This window comes from Meleagris gallopavo, chromosome 22 (assembly GCF_000146605.3).
Source record: "Meleagris gallopavo isolate NT-WF06-2002-E0010 breed Aviagen turkey brand Nicholas breeding stock chromosome 22, Turkey_5.1, whole genome shotgun sequence".
In the NCBI taxonomy this organism is placed as follows: domain Eukaryota; kingdom Metazoa; phylum Chordata; class Aves; order Galliformes; family Phasianidae; genus Meleagris; species Meleagris gallopavo.
The window spans coordinates 7,524,575-7,541,938 of NC_015032.2; the positions used below are offsets into that span (position 1 = coordinate 7,524,575).

The 17,364-nt window shown below is 41.8% G+C and overlaps 2 protein-coding genes across 2 annotated transcripts in view; one reads left to right on the forward strand and one right to left on the reverse strand.

Moving 5' to 3' along the window:
- MTG2 (mitochondrial ribosome associated GTPase 2) overlaps positions 1–5,012 on the forward strand; it is a 5,610-nt gene extending 598 nt beyond the window's left edge. The window contains exons 2-7 of the mRNA XM_003212020.4: positions 6–131; positions 1,418–1,565; positions 2,170–2,285; positions 2,602–2,820; positions 3,424–3,562; positions 3,938–5,012. Coding sequence (XP_003212068.2) covers positions 6–131; positions 1,418–1,565; positions 2,170–2,285; positions 2,602–2,820; positions 3,424–3,562; positions 3,938–4,332 — 1,143 coding nt within the window. The 3' untranslated portion in view covers positions 4,333–5,012. The remainder of the gene's footprint in view (positions 1–5; positions 132–1,417; positions 1,566–2,169; positions 2,286–2,601; positions 2,821–3,423; positions 3,563–3,937) is intronic.
- A 7,079-nt stretch (positions 5,013–12,091) lies between these two features.
- Positions 12,092–17,364, reverse strand: part of HRH3 (histamine receptor H3) — a 5,589-nt gene continuing 316 nt past the window's right edge. The window contains exons 2-3 of the mRNA XM_010722498.3: positions 17,041–17,354; positions 12,092–16,245 (exon numbers count right to left, since the gene is read on the reverse strand). Of these exons, the coding sequence (XP_010720800.1) occupies positions 15,379–16,245; positions 17,041–17,354 (1,181 nt within the window). The 3' untranslated portion in view covers positions 12,092–15,378. The remainder of the gene's footprint in view (positions 16,246–17,040; positions 17,355–17,364) is intronic.

Here is a 17,364-nt window from a genome sequence, read left to right on the forward strand (position 1 = left end):
CGCTGGGACTGCGGGTGCTGTCGGTATGGAGATCCTTGCCCGGCCGAGAGCCGGCTTTCTCCACGAGTTGCCCCGCGTGCTCAAAGAACAGGCGGCTGAGGCAAAAAAGAGTCATTTCGGAAAAGAAATTGGTGAGTGCTTGCGTTGCGCACCGCGCTGCTCCGCTCCTCGCCCTGCCCTCCGAACGGCCGTCGCTGTTTGTCACGGGGCGTTGCAGCCTTGTGGAGGAGGCAGCTGGAGAAACTGCCTTTGGTGCTGGAGAAACCGCAGAGGACCTTCTCTTCGTGTGTGGATGGAATTTCTTCTCTCCTGGTACCGATACGGTTCAGTTTAAAACGAGTTCCCCGTGTCGCCATGTGGTGGTGCCAGATCTGTACTGAGAGGGTTTGTCGCAGCGCTGCTCCGAAGGGAGCTCTCGTTGTGTACGAGTTCCATTTGTCCGCTCGCTTGCCTTCAGATAACGCTTATCTTATCCCACGCATGCTGTTTGGGCAGTTTAATAAAAATGACTCTTATTCTCAGTATAAAGCCCCGTGGTAACTCACGCAATTCATGCATTGGTGCAGCTGAGTTGCACGCTGCGTTCACGCTGTGTGAACAGTTCCACCCACCTGCATGGGTGCAACTCTCATTTCTCCCACATTTACACTGGCACTTCCTACAGATAGGTGCCTTCAGCTTGCTGTTGCTGGCAGGAAAGCCAAAGCACAGCACAGCCAGAAGCCAGATGCTAAAGTCATGTCAGAAATGAGGCCAAAATCTAGAATTCTCTTCACCTTAACCCTTGAGCAACTGCTTGTGATAGATATTAAAAGTAACTCCACTTATTCTACTTTTTATCATTCTCCTTAATTTTCTTAGTTTTTAATAGGTTGAAATTTGTATTGCTTTCATCACCAGGTAGAGAAAGCAATGAGTCAGTGTGAGAACATCCCTCCACACAGACATTATGTCCTCTGTAGATTTTAGTTCAATTTTTAGAAGCTTATCTGTTTGTCTTTTTTCCATTTTATTTGCATGAATAAGAGCACGATGACTGAGTGATTCTGGTTTGCAGTGCAATAGCTCTCGTATGCTATCTGTGTCAGCAGTACATAATCATTTTGGAAAGATACTTTCTCTGTTGTGAGCTCTTTTTAACTTGCACATCTGGTATCTGCTTCATTAGGTTGTATCAGCATGCTCTCTGTGTTTTAAAGGAACTCTTAAAAATACTGATAATTAGATTCCTTTTTTCGTCAGAGATGCACTTTGTAGTCTGTATTAAATTTTTCTGTGAATTACAACAGTTTAGAGGAACTCATCATGACAAAAGGAGCACATCTGCACATTATTAAGTTCTATAGGGCAGTTAGCTTGTTGAATGGTGTCTGTGATAAACTGTACTTAGAGGCAACAAATCTCATCATCTTTGCAGACCCGCTATTTTGTGGATCACCGGAGAGTGCGTGTGGTTGGGGGACAAGGAGGAGGAGGAGGTCAATCTTTTTACAGTGAACCTAGAAAAATATTTGGAGGTCCTGACGGTGGAAATGGAGGTGATGGAGGTCATGTCATTTTAAAAGGTAAAACTCAACAAATCTGCTTTACTTCCTGTTGTCTTATCAACTTACTCCTGTTGCTCGGTTTGGTTTTTTGTTTCCACAAGGAAGAGGTTATTTTTCTCTAAGCTGTCTTTGCTTCTGTATTTTGTTCTGAGCTGTGGTGAGAAGGGTATAAGTGATACTGACAGCCTTAGAAGAGTCTCTTAGGAAGTGTTTTAAAAATCGTGGAATTTTGTAAATGTTTTATTGGCTTCTACCTGGCTACATAAAGATAACCCAACATATTTTACCCTTAAGCTAGGTAAGGCTGCTTGTGCTACCACTCTGCTGCAAAATCTGCTAATCTGCCAGCCATATTTTCCTGAGGATTTTGTCATGGTTGCATACATTTTGGAACGAACGACTTAATGAAATGCATGATTAACAAACCTAAGCAGATAAGTAAAGGCAGTTAAACTTCACAACTTACACTGATATTAGTATTCCCTGATAAATTATGTTGAGATAGTGAATCAGATATGTATTAATGTAGTAGTCAGAAACAGAAAGAAGAGTCAAGATAGAGTTCTACTCTGCATGTTCTGCTAAAACAGTGTCTTTAAAATGCACATGTTTTGCTTTACAGCTGACCAGCAAACGAAATCACTTTCTTCAGTCCTCCCTTTCTATCAGGGTTTTCATGGAGAGAGAGGAGGAAGCAAAAACTGTTATGGAGCCAATGGAGCATGTGTTTATGTTAAAGTAAGTTAAGGTTCTGGTTGCTATATTAGCTTTATGTTTACATTGCTCATTTTCAAGGTTGATGAACTCATGAAGAGAACATATCTTGTACACTTTTACAGGAAGCCTTGCCCTGCAGGAGCAGGGCTGGTTGGCACACAGGCAGATCAAAATTCTTTTCGTTATTCATCAAAATTAGACTTATTTGGAAGGTACATCTGACCAAAATACAGTCCTGACTTGCTTTTGCTTCGTGGGATAATATTCCTAGAGAAAGCAGAACAGTGCAGGCTTCGTTGGAGGTGCTACACTAAAGTTAATCTCTCTTTGTTTTAAGGTCCCTATAGGTACATTGGTAAAGGAGGACGGGGTAGTTGTGGCTGACCTCACTCAACATGGTGAAGAGTATGTTGCAGCTTATGGAGGAGCTGGAGGGAAAGGTAATCGCTTTTTTCTTTCCAATGAAGAGCGAGCTCCAACATTTTTTACACCGGGAGAGCCAGGTCAGGAGAGGGTCCTCCATCTGGAACTCAAGACAACAGCTCATGCAGGATTGGTGAGTGTTGCTATGGTTCTTCACCTTCCCTGTTGCAGGATGACATTTGATTGACTGAAGAAATAATGTCTGATAACATTTTTATTGGCCTTTTGGCTTGCTTGCTTTGAGATGCAACTTGATGCTTTCTTGCTGTTATTTGGTAGGAGGCTGTCCAAAGTGATTTGCAGAGCTGTCAGACTCTTGCTGCTTCATCCTACTTTCGCTAAAATTAACTGTATCTATAGAAAAGCAATGTCCAAAATTCATGAATGATTAATGCTCACTGATATTACAGCAGGTATTGTCTGCAGAATCTACAGATGAACACTACAGTGTGGAGATAAAATTAGAACACAGATGAAATGAGAAGTGACGTAATGTTTGTTCAGATTAAAATAAGTGCTTCAGTATTGCACTAAAAAATAAATTACGGAGATCTTCCTATGTTTGATCTATTTTGTGAGAAATGTCACCTATAAATAAAGGAGGGAAACCAAGGAGCAAAATTAATGTTCTGTCCCTATGGGGAGAACGTTTCTCCATCTGTAAAAGCTTTTTTTTTTTTAAACTATTATTGGAATGAACCTTGAACTGTGGCTTTAATGGGTGCTTGTCTTCCAGGTGGGCTTTCCCAACGCTGGGAAATCATCGCTTTTAAGAGCGCTGTCCAACGCAAAGCCAGCAGTGGCTGCCTATCCATTCACAACTCTGAACCCCCACGTCGGCATTGTCCGCTATGAAGACTATGAACAAGTAGCAGGTAAAAATTGCAGTACACTGAGCGTATCCTGACAGCAGTTTGTGTCACACAGCTTCATCTTTGAATGCTGTAGAAGTTAACAATTCTGTTGAATTATTTCTGTGGAACTTCAAACTTGATGTAACAAAAAAACTGAAAGCCCATTTCACATATACTTATACGTAGCCTTAATATCAAACTAGCCATCTGAATTCTGTCTTCATTGGAATAACTTAAATCTGAGGGGTGTAAGATAATAGCAGCCAGGTTTAACATTAGCTATCCTTAACATTTATGTGTTGTGATGTAATTCTGTAACACTTGCAGTGGATCGGGAAAGACTTTGTCCTTGTTGTTAAGTGTGTTGGATTCACTGTGAAATTTTTCTCACTGTAGTTGCTGACATTCCTGGCCTAATAAGAGGTGCTCATCAGAACCGGGGCCTCGGGATGGCCTTCCTAAGGCATATTGAACGATGCTGCTTTCTTTTATATGTGGTGGATCTCTCTGTGTCTCAGCCATGGATTCAGCTGCAAGACTTAAAATATGAACTTGAACAATACAAAAAAGGATTGTCTACAAGGCCTTGTGTTGTCATTGGGAATAAAATCGACCTTGCTGAGTCCAGGATTAATCTACCACTCCTTAAAGAACGGATAAATGACAGAGTCATTGCATTGTCTGCATTGACAGGAGACAACCTAGAGGAACTGTTAATGCATTTGAAAGAGCTGTATGACACTTACGTGAAGATGGAACAAGCACAAGGGCAGAGCCCAGTCAAGTGGTAGGAAGCAGAGCTACTACAAACTGCTGGAAGGAAGAAAAATCATAATTTGATTAGATTACATCTGCATGTGTCGTTTTCTTTGTTGTTTCTTTATTTTGAATGTATTGCACACAGCTTGTGAGTTTGGTCTGGGCTGCTTTCAGTTGAAAGGTTTTAATTCACCTTTGAGGTGTTTTAGATGTCATAAAATAAATGCAATGCTTTGCTTTTATGGTGGAAACAGTTTTTTATTTAACTCACTGTATACAAAACGTGTTAAGTTTTCTTCTTGAGGAATTGGGAAATTTTGATTTAGAACAGCGTTTTTTCCTACAGAAAAGCTGATAATTCTGCTTCTGTCACTTGGAACATTTTGTTTGGTTTCATTTCAAATACTTCAGTTCTTCTGGGTGGTGCATCTTTAGCAGGTAGGCTTTCTTGCCTTTTTTTTTCCCTCTGGCTGCCTGTGACTGCAGAGGAGCAGTCTTTCAGTCTTTGTACCCTCATACCCCTTTGCTGTTGGGTTGAGATCTGTGATTATGATTATGAATTAGAACTAACTTTACAAGAATGAGAAAGCAAGGGTGTGCCCTTTCTTAAGAGCAGCAGGTTTTTGTTCTGAAAAAGTGCAAGTGTAACTTAAGTGCTTGAATTATTAAATAGAAAAAAAAGTAAAATTGGTAATTACCTCTTTTAAATTCACTTTCTGAGTAATTGCATCTCATTGGGTGTGGGAAGCAATCTGTGTGTAATAAACAATGATACTGTTCCAGGTATCATCAAGGAAAAATAAAACCATAAGTATTAGATCCCATAGAGGCTCTCATGTTTTGTTTCATGCTTGCTTCATCCCCTAGGATTTACCAGACTGAATGAGGTTGAACTTAATATTTGGTTCTGTTGTCTTTATTGGTTTTGTGCAGCACTATTAGGCCTCTGTGCTCTTCAGCAACATTTAACTTTGCAGCTGTTTAGTACTTACAGATACTCAGTGTTCTGTCGAAATGTACTTGAGAATTTTGAGAGTGACAAAGACCATTTTAAACACCCTTTACTCAGAGACCTCACACTGACTAGTGCTCATACCATCTCAGCGCTTTCACTGGAGAACATTTTGTGTAGTGATGTGCAAACAGCACAGCAGGTTGCTGGACAGCTCAACAGAACGTCCTATGGATCCTCTAATTGGTTTCTTTGTTCTTAATGTTTATAGCCACCTGTTCTAAGATGACAGACCAAGTTCTTAACCACAGGCTTACAGGGTTCAGGGAGGTTTTACAGGAGCACATATCCCTTCCTCTGTTGATAAAAAGTGCCAAATAGCTTCAATTTTACTGATGGAACAAGCGTTTGTTGGAGCTTCAAATTTCTGTAGTCCATATAAATCTGTTGAATGAAGTAACCTCCTGTGAAAGGTCTAAAGTAATGCCGAACAGGTGTGACTGTGCCCAATGCAGAGCTATAGTTAGGGTCACCTTTTTCGATAGTGCTCCTAAAGTATTATGGTCTCTTATTATGATGGTCTCCTGTACACACTACTTCTTACAAGGTATAGAAATGAGGAGTAACCTCTGATTCTTCTGAAAGTAAGGTATTTACAAAGGAAACTCATTCCATTGGTAGGAACAGATGAGAAATGGATAGTGGATAGAAGTGGATAGTGACAGGACAAGGGAGAATGGTTTTAAATTGAGACAGGAGGTTTAGGTTAGATATTAGGAGGAACTTTTTCACACAGAGGGTGGTGAGGCACTGGAACAGGTTGCCCAAGGAAGTTGTGGATGCCCCATCCCTGGAGGCATTCGAGGCCAGGCTGGATGTGGCTCTGGGCAGCCTGGGCTGCTGGTTGGCGACCCCGCACATAGCAGGGGGGTTGAAACTAGATGAGCATTGTGGTCCTTTTCAACCCAGGCCGTTCTATGAGAAAAAAAAATATTGTCAGGAAGGTTCAGTCTCTACTGCCCTACCACCAACATCCACCTCTGAGGCTGTGGGACAGCCCGTAAAATAGGAGGCATTACTTTTGAAGCAGCCCTCCTAGTATCTTTTACTGGACCCACTGTGCAATGCGTGTAGCGAGAGTGGGTGAGTGTTCTGCTTGGCACCTCTTCTATCCACCCACAGCCCTATCATTTCCCTGAAAGGGGATTTAGATCCCTTCCATTGCTAAGGAAATGTGATATCTTTGTGCACACGGTATAAATTAAAACTGCATCCTGATTCTGCTTGACTTGATCCCAATATTGCAGTGTGCCTGGCCTTTAAAACACAGCTTTGTTGTTTTTTGTCTTCCACAGTGCAGTTTCCAACTTTCTTTCATTAAGTTTCCCCATCTTTTTAAACAGGGTTAGTTGTTCCTGTGCTATAAAGGTTTGGAAAGACTGAATTTATTCATATTTGGGGGGTTTAAAAACTTGCTCATCTCTACATGCTTATTTTCAGTAAGAGGTAATGGGTAACTTTGTTACAATCCATTTTATTCTGGTAACATTCCATTAATTTTAATTGGAGTCACTCTGGCATAATGCATTGGTTACCTTGGTCCAGACTGTTGTTTTTTTTTAACTGAAATGGAACATTGCAGCATGTTCAGATTTTATGTCTTGGATATTGGGTAAAATAAGACACAAAGCACGAAAAGCTTTGTACTTACATGCTGAAAATGTTTTATAAAGGCTGAATCACCTTTTAAAATGAGTAGTGCACTTAGATCCAGACATATTAATGCTGATTACCAAGTGAGACACCAATCACAGAACAAATTATCTTCTGTTGTTCAAATCCTCAGCAGGTGCCTCTTTATCTCTGTAACCAGAGAAATGCACGCTCTGTAGATGTGTGGTAACAGTCGATATCTTGGAAAACGTCAAGGGTTTTTTGGATTTTATCACCACATGGAAAAACTCAGTCATAATAATATGTTTTTTTTATTTGAATCTTGACATTTGCTTCCTCAGTGCTTAATTTCCATTGAGAAAGGAACGTAGCTGTTCTCCCAAGGATGTGTGAATTCCCACCCAGTGCAGCCTTTGTGTGCACACTAATCAACCAGTGATAGAAGTTGGCTTTTCACTGTCCAAATCTAGATAAATTAATCTTCCACTACAAATGGAAAATGTTTATGAAGATAAATATTTGTATGAGGCAGTGTAATTACTTATATGCTGATTGTCAAGAAGATATCTGTGATAGTACAGATAGGCTATCCATAGTTTGATTATCTTATTCATGCAATCATACTGTGGGGTGGCTATTCATTTCCTGCTGTTTTCTTCTGTTAGGAATGAGGAGGATGAGTTTGGGCAGCTAGTTTGCATTGTCCAGACAGGACATGTAAAAAATAGCCTCATAGAAAGTCACTGCCTGAAATTGACGTTTTTACTGGATTATTTTAGAACATATTTGTCTGTGCCCTGCTTCACATCTAGAGGCTTTCAGGTTTTTTTCCACATTATACAAAACAGGATTTGCTACATCAGCACGTGCAGTTTATTAACTGGCACTATTCATTCATGTAAATTATCATTAAGCATTCCAAAGATAGTGACTTTTTTTAATGCTGACTAAATATATTCAAATGGCTCGTGAAACTCATTAGCGTAGAGCAGTTCTAGAATTCTATATTAAGACTAAATGAAGTTAGTGCTACAGGAGTTAAGTTCTTAACGTGTTTATTCTGGAACAAAACCAATATTACGTGTAACTAACTAGGTTACTTCACTCATTATTGATGAATGAGTACAAAAGTTGAAATTTGCTTTCAGTGAATATTCAAGCTAAAAATGGAACTCTGCCTGCTTTCATTTTAATACAGCCCCAGTATTTATATATTAATGGAAAAATAATTGATGAGCGTCACAGACGTAATGGAATAAAGAATAAACTCATTCAGTGTTTTGTGCTTGCTCTTCTTCCTGATGATTGATGTATCCATTTTTTGGGGCAGTTTGGTGGATCCTGTCAGAACAAATACCTCTTGGCCATTGTATAGCTTGCATGTAGGCTCACTGGTGCCCGTGTTTCAGCCCGCCTTGGTATGGAGGAGGCAGTTCTGATGCATTACTTGCTGTCTTGATGTCTTCTCATGCCACATTTGTGAGTGATTAATATTGATCAGAAATTGTGATTGAATGACCCTCTATTAAGTGAGTGCTAGGTGAATTAATTGCTGAGATGAAAACAGTTATTCAAGTAACTCGATATGAAGACCTTAAATAGTTGATTTTCCTGTTCTTAGTCTTTTGATCACTGAACTGGGGCTAGCTCCCAAGGGACGAATGAAAGAGGATTGTTTTTCTTGCTTGTTGCAGGCAAATTACTCAAAGAACTGTGTTATCAGAAAGCATTTTTGAGATGGTCATTTTGAAACAGCTTGGGAACATGTGGGATTTCCAGTGGGAATTTCTGAGGGATTTCAGCTCTTAATGAATTGTTCTGCGCGCTTCTGTCCACATGACTTCTTCCCAGTGAGAACCTCAGAAAGGGTATGGTGGGCATTTTGATCCTCTGCTGAGGTTCTGATCTGCCTTTCTGCTCCGTCCTTGCAGTGATCACCATCCATGCATGTTTGACCTCAGTCTTACTCTGGAATAAGCATCAGCCTTTTTCTGTGCATATGGTTCTGTAGTGTGCAGCCCTGGTATAGATTAAAACTATCAGCAGCAACAACAAAGAATCTTCCCACTTGTTACTTTCATGAAAGCTTTTGAATAACAGCTTAATTCCAAGTCATGAGAGCGCTTAACATAGGCTGCATGCCAGTATTTTACATATCACTGTATCCACATACATTTTGAATACAAGCTGTATCAGATATTAAACAGTGTTTTAGCTGCAATGGTGTATTGAATTTGTGCTTTTTAGGGAGTAAATTATTTTCACAATAGAGGGTAATAGCTCTGCTTTGTCAATCCATCATCAGTTCAGGAACACTGCAGGGTCTGTGTGCAGCTTAACATTCAAGGAATTCTCTGTGCAACTCCTATCATTGTTTGTTGTTCAATAAACAGCTTCTAATGACTGAAGCTGTGTGTGAGCTGTTACTTAAAGCTAAAGTGTTTGCCAGAACTGTTGTTGCCCTCCTAGAAGAGAGCTTGTTTGTGAGTGCTGAGATATCTCGAATGAGATGATTAGCTACACTGCAGGCAGGTTTCCTTAGTGTTAATTGTGCTGTTAAACCATAGCACATTGTGATAAAAGAATTCAAAAGTCCATACCACATCACAGGTGCATTTTTATGCCTAAAAGGACCGATGCCATGTTGTGGGCCCAGCCTGCCTGTAAAAATTCCACTTTTGCCGTGAGCTTTACATTGACGTGCACAGGATGGATACTTGTGGTGTTTGTACCCCTATGCACCATCACTCCTCCTCTCATGCTCTGTCCTTGCCATCCCTGATACACAATCATTGCATGTTATGGTGGGGGGCCTTGGAATTATTGACAGGTTTCTATTGTATAAGAAAAGCCTTTAGAACACACCAAGAAGTCCTGCTTGGTGCATCTGAGTCACATTTTACATTGTACTGGGCTGTAGAATTTTACAAATGGAAAAATAATAGTCCTGTTTTTCCCTCACAAATGTGCACGCTTAGCACTGCCTATAATGTTTGGTAATTGGATTAAATATTGGTTGTCTTTTATACTCAGACTGTGCGAGTGGCTTGTAAATTAGGGAGTAAAGCTGTGGTTTGCAAATACCATAAGTAATAAGCAATAGCCACGCGTCCTGGACTACAGCAATAAAAATAAAAGCTTTTCCCTTTTTGGCACTCATCCAGGCTGGCTAGCAAACTGTTTTTATTCTTGCCTGCAATTCCTACATCGGAAATAAAGGTAATAATACTCTTTATTCAGCTCCATCTATTTGAAGAGTAAGTCATTTAGAGTGGAGATGGCCTCTTTCAAGACTGGGTCTGTGCTTAAAAGTTGTGGTGGTATCACTGCACCAGGGCTGGGGCTGTGAAAAACAAATCCTCACTCTTAGAAGCCGTGTTGTTAAACTTCTCTCTTGCAAGGCTGCTAATCTAGTGTCTTTCCATCCTAGTTTTGCCATAAGAATGCCTTTTCACTTACAAACACGGAAGGAAACCGTTATATTCCGATTTGAACAAGTACTAATTACATCTTCCCAGTTTCCCTCTTGGCAAATGTCATTAATTATCCCAGGTAGGTGATTTTCAGCAAAAGCTCCTTCTTGCATTATCTCTTCTCCTGTAGCCTCCTATGCTAGCAAATGAAGCTTCAGCCGTGTCTCTGGAACAGTGAAGCCATTCATAGAACTACAGGTTGGGGAGAACAAATAAGAAACCATAACTAAGGAAGGGCTCTGAAGAGAGGCTGTGGGAGCAGGGTCTTCTATCTGCATTAAGAGACATTTCATTGTTGGTGATTGGGGTAGAGGCAATACAGAGCTACACAGAAAGTAGCTGTGCTGAAAAATATTCTTTGTTAGCTTATTGATATGCAAACAGTGCTCTGGGAAGGGAGCTCAGGCCTTGGTTTTTTTTGTTTTTTTTTTGCCTTTACATCCTGTGGTTAATGGAGTGTAGATCTGTATTAAGAGAAGAGCGTTGGCATCATCTCCCAGCAGGTCTTACAGCAGGTCACCTAGCCTGTTTCTTTAAAAAAACTCCTGGGGACAATTTACAACTGTGTGAATAGTATTTACTAACACTGCAGGCATAAATTGGGTATTTCTCTCTGGAAATAGCTGGTGTTGTTTTTTTTCTCTCTATGCCTATGTGCTTCCACATATACTTGACACATATTATAATTACTGTTGGTCATCCTTCTCATTTTTTATTGAAAACAGGTCCAATCTGCTTGGTTTCTGTCTGGACAGTAGCAGTAGGGCAACTGTTTTGCAGGTTTGGTAGCAAAAGTCTCCAAGTGCTTTGCTAGGATAGTTGATGAGAAGCCCTGCATTGTCTAATGGCTCTGTTGTTTTCACAGTTCATTTTTGATTATGCCTCGAGGCTCCTTAGGCCAAGTGCACATAGACATTTATAATCTGAACACTAATAATCGGTGGAATTCACATATCCTTTATCCGTGTTTGAATTCGTCATCAGCTGCTCTGAAAGTTCAGACCAGCTCAGAAGGCTTCAGTTGGAACAGCAGGCTTGGGTGTGAGTTCATATATGGGCAAAAGTCCTCTGTTTTCCTTTGTATTTGGCAAGGCAGGAGCTTTAGTTCCAGGAAGGAATCTTGTCTGAAAAATCTGCCAGGGGCTAAAATAACTTCCAGCTAAGTTTAGCTGATTCTCAGAAGTCATTTCTTAGAACCAGGATACAGACAGATAGGGTTCTGAAAACGATGGCTGAAGATTCGTATAACCTCTCCATAACAATCAAGGAAAACTTTATTTGCTGAACAGTTGACGTTTCAGTCCTTATCTCAACCTTTTGGTCCATACAGTACCTGTGTACTGAGTAGGGCTGTGTGGGAGCCTGGCCTTCCAGGGCTGCAAAGGCACTTGAATGTGATGTCTTGTGTGAGCTGAAGCTGCACGTGCACAGCCGACCTTCACATCAGTTCTCTTTCTCTTTGCTCATGGCTGCAGCATATCTTGAACCACTCCTTTTCACTTCAAATACTTCATAATGTTGAAAATCCAAACCCTGTTCTTTGCAAACCCGCAAACTCATATTGTCCTCTTTCACAGGAATTAAAGAAGCATGAATGTGTTTAATCACTGAGGCACAGGTTTATTTCCAATCATCTGTGCACATGTTGGTACAAGCATAGGCGTGTGCAATCTCCCATACAAAAAGAGATAATTACCATGAAGAATTCTACAAGATTCCCAAATTATATTTTCCCAGTTTATAGCAAAATGATGTACTGCTCCTATCTTATAAAATAACTTCTGTTAATTTGGGGGCTGCTTTTTGCTCATCTTGATATCACTTTCTTGCAGTTAAAACATTACTGGTGTGATGGGAACATTATTGAAATCCAGGGAGATATGGAAAGGGAAACGGGAGAAACCAATGTTCTTTTAGGATGGATCTATGGCTGCAGTTCACCCAGTTCTTATCTGAAAATGTGTTGAGCATCTTCTGCACATACAACAGTCAGCGACCATGGAAATACCGTGCAAAAGCTTTATGATGAAACCTGCCCATTTCTTTACCCTGTAGAAAGGAACATGGTCCATTCTGACAGCTCAGAGAAAAGTAGCACTGGGTTCTAAATGATACAGAAATACACTGGTGTCACTAGTGGGACTCAGGGATTTGTGGCACTGGCAGAGATGGCACATGGAGTTGAGTGTAGGTACAGTGTGGCCTTATGGATCACAGGGAGCAAGAGCAATCTCCATCAACTCTACAAGTATTATGCATTTTATCGGCCTCTTAACGCTGTGTTGCTTGCAGCTTTAGCTGTTTGACTGAGAGAATATGTATAGAAAAAGAAATCCCAGCCCATGTCTCTGCAAAGTCAATTCAAAAATTAAAATAGGTCTCATTGCTTTTGAATAGAATTACTGCCACGGACATAGGACAAAATCTGCTCGTCTTCAGGATGCAAATATTTAATTACGAGCTAAGAATTTGAGAATGGAAACAACAGTTTTCAGAATTCAGACAAACAGTTGCAACTTCCTTTTTAAATGCCTTCTTGCTCAGCTCATCACGTGCAGGAAAACCAGCTAGGAGTGGCAACTCTTCTTTCTTTTTTAATTTGATACACTGAATTTAAACTCTAGGAAGGAACAATTTTACAGAAAGAGGAAAAAGAACCTGGTAACTCACCATATGCTCCCTTAGCTCTGGTCTGTGGGTACTGTTTGGTCTGGTCATATAATAGCATGTTTTATGTGTATTGCAATGTGGAGGAAGAAGGAAAAAAAGCACCAGCCACCTGTGACATCTCCCTGCTTTATTCTACCATAAAGCTCAATTACCAATCCATCCTTGCTCAGGCAAATGTCTCATATAGGAAAGACTGGTAAATTCTTCATTAGTGAATTCATTTGGTCAGTAAGAAACAAACCATAGCGTGGAAAGTATTCTCACATCTAATTTGTCAGAGATCTACCTGTTAGCCACAGAACAGAAAGAGTTCTTTCAGATTCATATTTTCTGTTAAATTTCCTTTCTAGTTAAATGATAGATAAGTTATCTGGTAAAAGATAAGAGGATGAAAGCATGAAAGCTGCTATTTAATACCAGGTAAGACTGAACCAACAACTCCTCCACCCTTTTCTGTAGGTGTAACATAACTTTTCTCTTATCAGGCTGGATCTTGCAGCCCTCTCTCTCTTTACGAGCAAATGAAAAGAAACACAGCTGGAAATTGGGCCCTTGTTCACATCACCCACTGCAGGGAACCTGCTTTAGCACAGGGTTGGACTAGCTGGTCTCCAGAGGTTCCTTCCAACCCCTATGATTCTGTGATTATGATTTTGTCTTTTTTAGGCAGTTGAGTGGATTTCATGAGTCACAAAGATTAAAGGTAAGCTTTTCAGATGTGGGCTGCACGTAGCATGCTCTGGAAAAGACAACAGTCGGAAAGAATTAAGTGCCGCGCTCTCACCACCAACTTTGTGTGACATCCAGACCCCATTTAATCAGCAGTAAAAGAAATGCAGCTTTTTCAGGAGCCTTTTCTTTATTGGCTTTGTCTCCTCAGACAAATACATACATGTTTTGTTTTCATAATGTTGGATTTCATGATTTCTAACAACATCCTGCTTCCCATGAAATATTTGTATAAAAGTACTTTACTGGCGTTCTCAGAAGGTAGTAGACACAGGAAAGTACACAAGGCTCAGCAGTGCAACTGGCACTTTTCAGTACACTTACTTCAAAACATGTATTTGAGTTCATATCTTATGGCCTGATGGAGCTTGTCACAAGACTGCAATATCATATACACAGAACAAGACATCATTTAAGCATGACTTCAGATGACAATATTGATCTACTCAACAAACATCACTGGAATAAATTAGGATGACATTTTTGTTTATTCCTAGCAACAGCCAAGAAACTATTTGCAATAGCTAAGTGTAATTGGCAACCACAGCATCATAAGCTTGTGGGTACAACTTCACAGCGATTGGGTTTCCATTTATAAATGTAGTCTTCAGACTTATGATCTCAAGCTTCCTTTGCAATACTGTTAAACACGAGCGCTTGCCATGGCAACTGATGATGTATTTGTATTGCTACAGCAGTGAGCAGTGCCAGCAGAGATGGGAGTTACTCTTTTGCTTTGTGGTCATACTGCCAGTTCCCAAAGAGCTTATTGAGTCTATGTGGGCAAGCATGACGAAGAATGAGATGAGAAGCAGAAGTAAAATGCCCAATATCTCATGCTAGGTTAGAGTCCTGGTCTCTTGAATCTGATGTTCTGTCTGTGGAAAAAGCTGGCTGATTGCTTAAAAAAGACAATTGAAAAAATGATAAATGTGTTGCTTAGATCAGCTTGACCAAGGTCTCCTGCTTTAAAGGAAGCTTGGCTTTAAGCTCAGTCTGGCTGCAGACTCCTTGGGGCAGAGATGTGCCCCTTCTTGGAGAGTGGAAAGGACATACCTTGCACCATATGCAATGAGGATCAACATTATGGCTGTAGCTGCTGTAGTAGTAATGATAAATGAGGCATTTTTTCTTTCTGTGGTTCATTCTTGCAGTATCATCTCGTAATAACTTAAGTGTAAAGAGAACAAAACAAAACCCATTCTCAGTAAAAATCAGGCTTGCAATCACGTAACCTTTAGTTTAATGATTTAAACATGAGTTTAGTCCGGTGGGTTTGGGGTAGGTATTTATTTTCTGGGTTTCTTATTTCAACAAAATGTTGGTGCTGCTCAGGCTGACTAGGTGGCAGCAGAGCTCTGCTGTGCAGGTGGAGGACACATCACTGCCTATGGTTAACGTTAAAATGGAAAAAACCCAACCTCCTCCTTCCTCTGTTCTGCTTGGTTTTGTTGGTGATGAACTGGCATAAGTTAACAGTGATCTCCCAGCTGCCTTCCTCGTTTGCTACAGAGCAGTGATCCCAGCTTCTGAAGAAGCAATACTACGCCTGTGTTACAAAGGCTTTCCCAAGGATAGCTTCATTTCCAGCAGTTCTGCAGGGGATCATGAGGTTGAATCTTCAGCTTCTTCGGACAGAGGAGTTTAATAAAAGCTCTCCTGAAGCTGTAGTGACAGAGAGGATATAGGACGGGGTTGACAGCTGAGTTGACCCACAGCAGCCAAAAGGAAGTCTCGTACCAGTAGTCAGAGATGCAGTGGCCGTGGCAGCCAGCACGGATAATCATAAGGAGGGTGTAAGGCGCCCAGCAAATGCCAAAAATACCCACAATGATTGCCAGCGATTTGGCTACTTTCTTGTCTCTGGAGAGCCTGAAGCGTTGGGTCATGCCCTGGGAGACTATCTTCATCCTTTTCTCTAAGGACAGTGCGGATGCTGAATTCTTACAGCCCTTTTTGTTGCAGCACTGGGATCTCCCCGAGCTGGCTGTCAGCAGGTCTTTTGCACCGGTGGAAGCTGCTGCTTGTGCTTCACTCTTAGAGAGGCTGAGAGTTTCAGCTGGCTCCTTCTGCTCCCACTTGTAGCATTTTGAAGCAAACTTTGTTTCTGGGCTCATTTCCATCTCTTCAGCGAAGGGCTGGTTGTGCACTTCATGGAGAACATCCAGGCGTAATTTGGTCCGCTTTTGTATGTTCAGGTAAATGCTCACGTTGAAAAACATTACGCTGATAAAAGGGGTGAAAAACTCCAGTGTGGAGGCTGTCATGAGAAAGTACCAGTTGTAGAAAAACTCAGCATAGCATTCCCCAGTGGGTATGATACTCTGACCCGAGATGTACTCCCAGCTGATAATGGCAGGTCCATAAAGCAGGAATGCTAATACCCACACCATCACCATCTTCAGCACTGCTCGCCTGGTGTTGCCTTGCTGGGCTCTGTAGGAGACCTGCAACGAGGAAACCTTCCCATAAGCACGGCCACACACATCAACTGGTTGAGGCACTTCACAAACACACTGTTGGCATTTCTGGTAAAGCTGTGAGGCAATATCACAGCAGTGAAACAAATTCACATGTCACAGGCAGCACAAGCAATTGCTGGATATATCACACACCTGCCAGGAAGACATAGAACCCTCATCTTGCACCTCCCCAGAAAGAGACGTGCGTTCTGCTCAGTGGAAATGTACAGCCTTAGTTCAAGCCCAGCAGTTTGCTGCTCCAAGCCACACGCCTGAGCTGTCCCTAGCTATGCTGCACCTCCTGGGGACAGGCATGCATCACACACCAGGCATTCAGCTCTGCCTTCTTCAGAACCCGGGTGCCGTGCAGCTGACCCACGTTAGCAGTTGGAGTCAAGGAGAAATCTGGCAGCTGTGGCTCTGATCAGCCTGGGCAAGGCTGTTTTCACCACACCTCACAGTACCCACAGACCTGAGCATAGTGCCCTGCTGAAGTTGGCACTGAAATCTCCCTAGCTTTGGGTCTGCAATCTGCTTGTCTGCCCCAGAGATGATAGATCTCTGCAATTCATACCACGTCTGCACAGCGGGGTCTGGTTAAGTACGCCAGAAACACTCATCGGAAGCCACAACTGAATTAGGTATTTGTGGATGATCATTTCTTTCCAATCACCAGGCTGAAAGATTAACAATTTTGTGGACGACTCAGAAAGCTTTTAATTAACAAAGAACAAAGCAGAGGAGAGTCATTCCCCTCTTAGCTGCCGTGCCAGGACTCACCGCTCTTGTCACCGAGAGGAATCTGTCATAGCTAATCAGCACGATGTTGAAGACCGAAGAAGTGCAGAGAAGGTAATCAACTACCAGCCAGAGTTTGCAGAGGCTTCTCCCGAAGATCCATCTCCCTGTCAGCACATAGGGCACGTACAAAGGAATGCAGAAGGCACCTGCAACCAGAGGGCTCCGTTTGTTCGGACACGCGAGGCCGTGACCTGCAGCAGCGCCGCCGCCCGTGCGCTCCCCAGGGCTCTGCTGCGCCGGGCGCGGGATGCGGGCGGGCGCTGCGGGGCTGTGGGGCCGGGGGAGGCGGGGCGCTGCGGGACG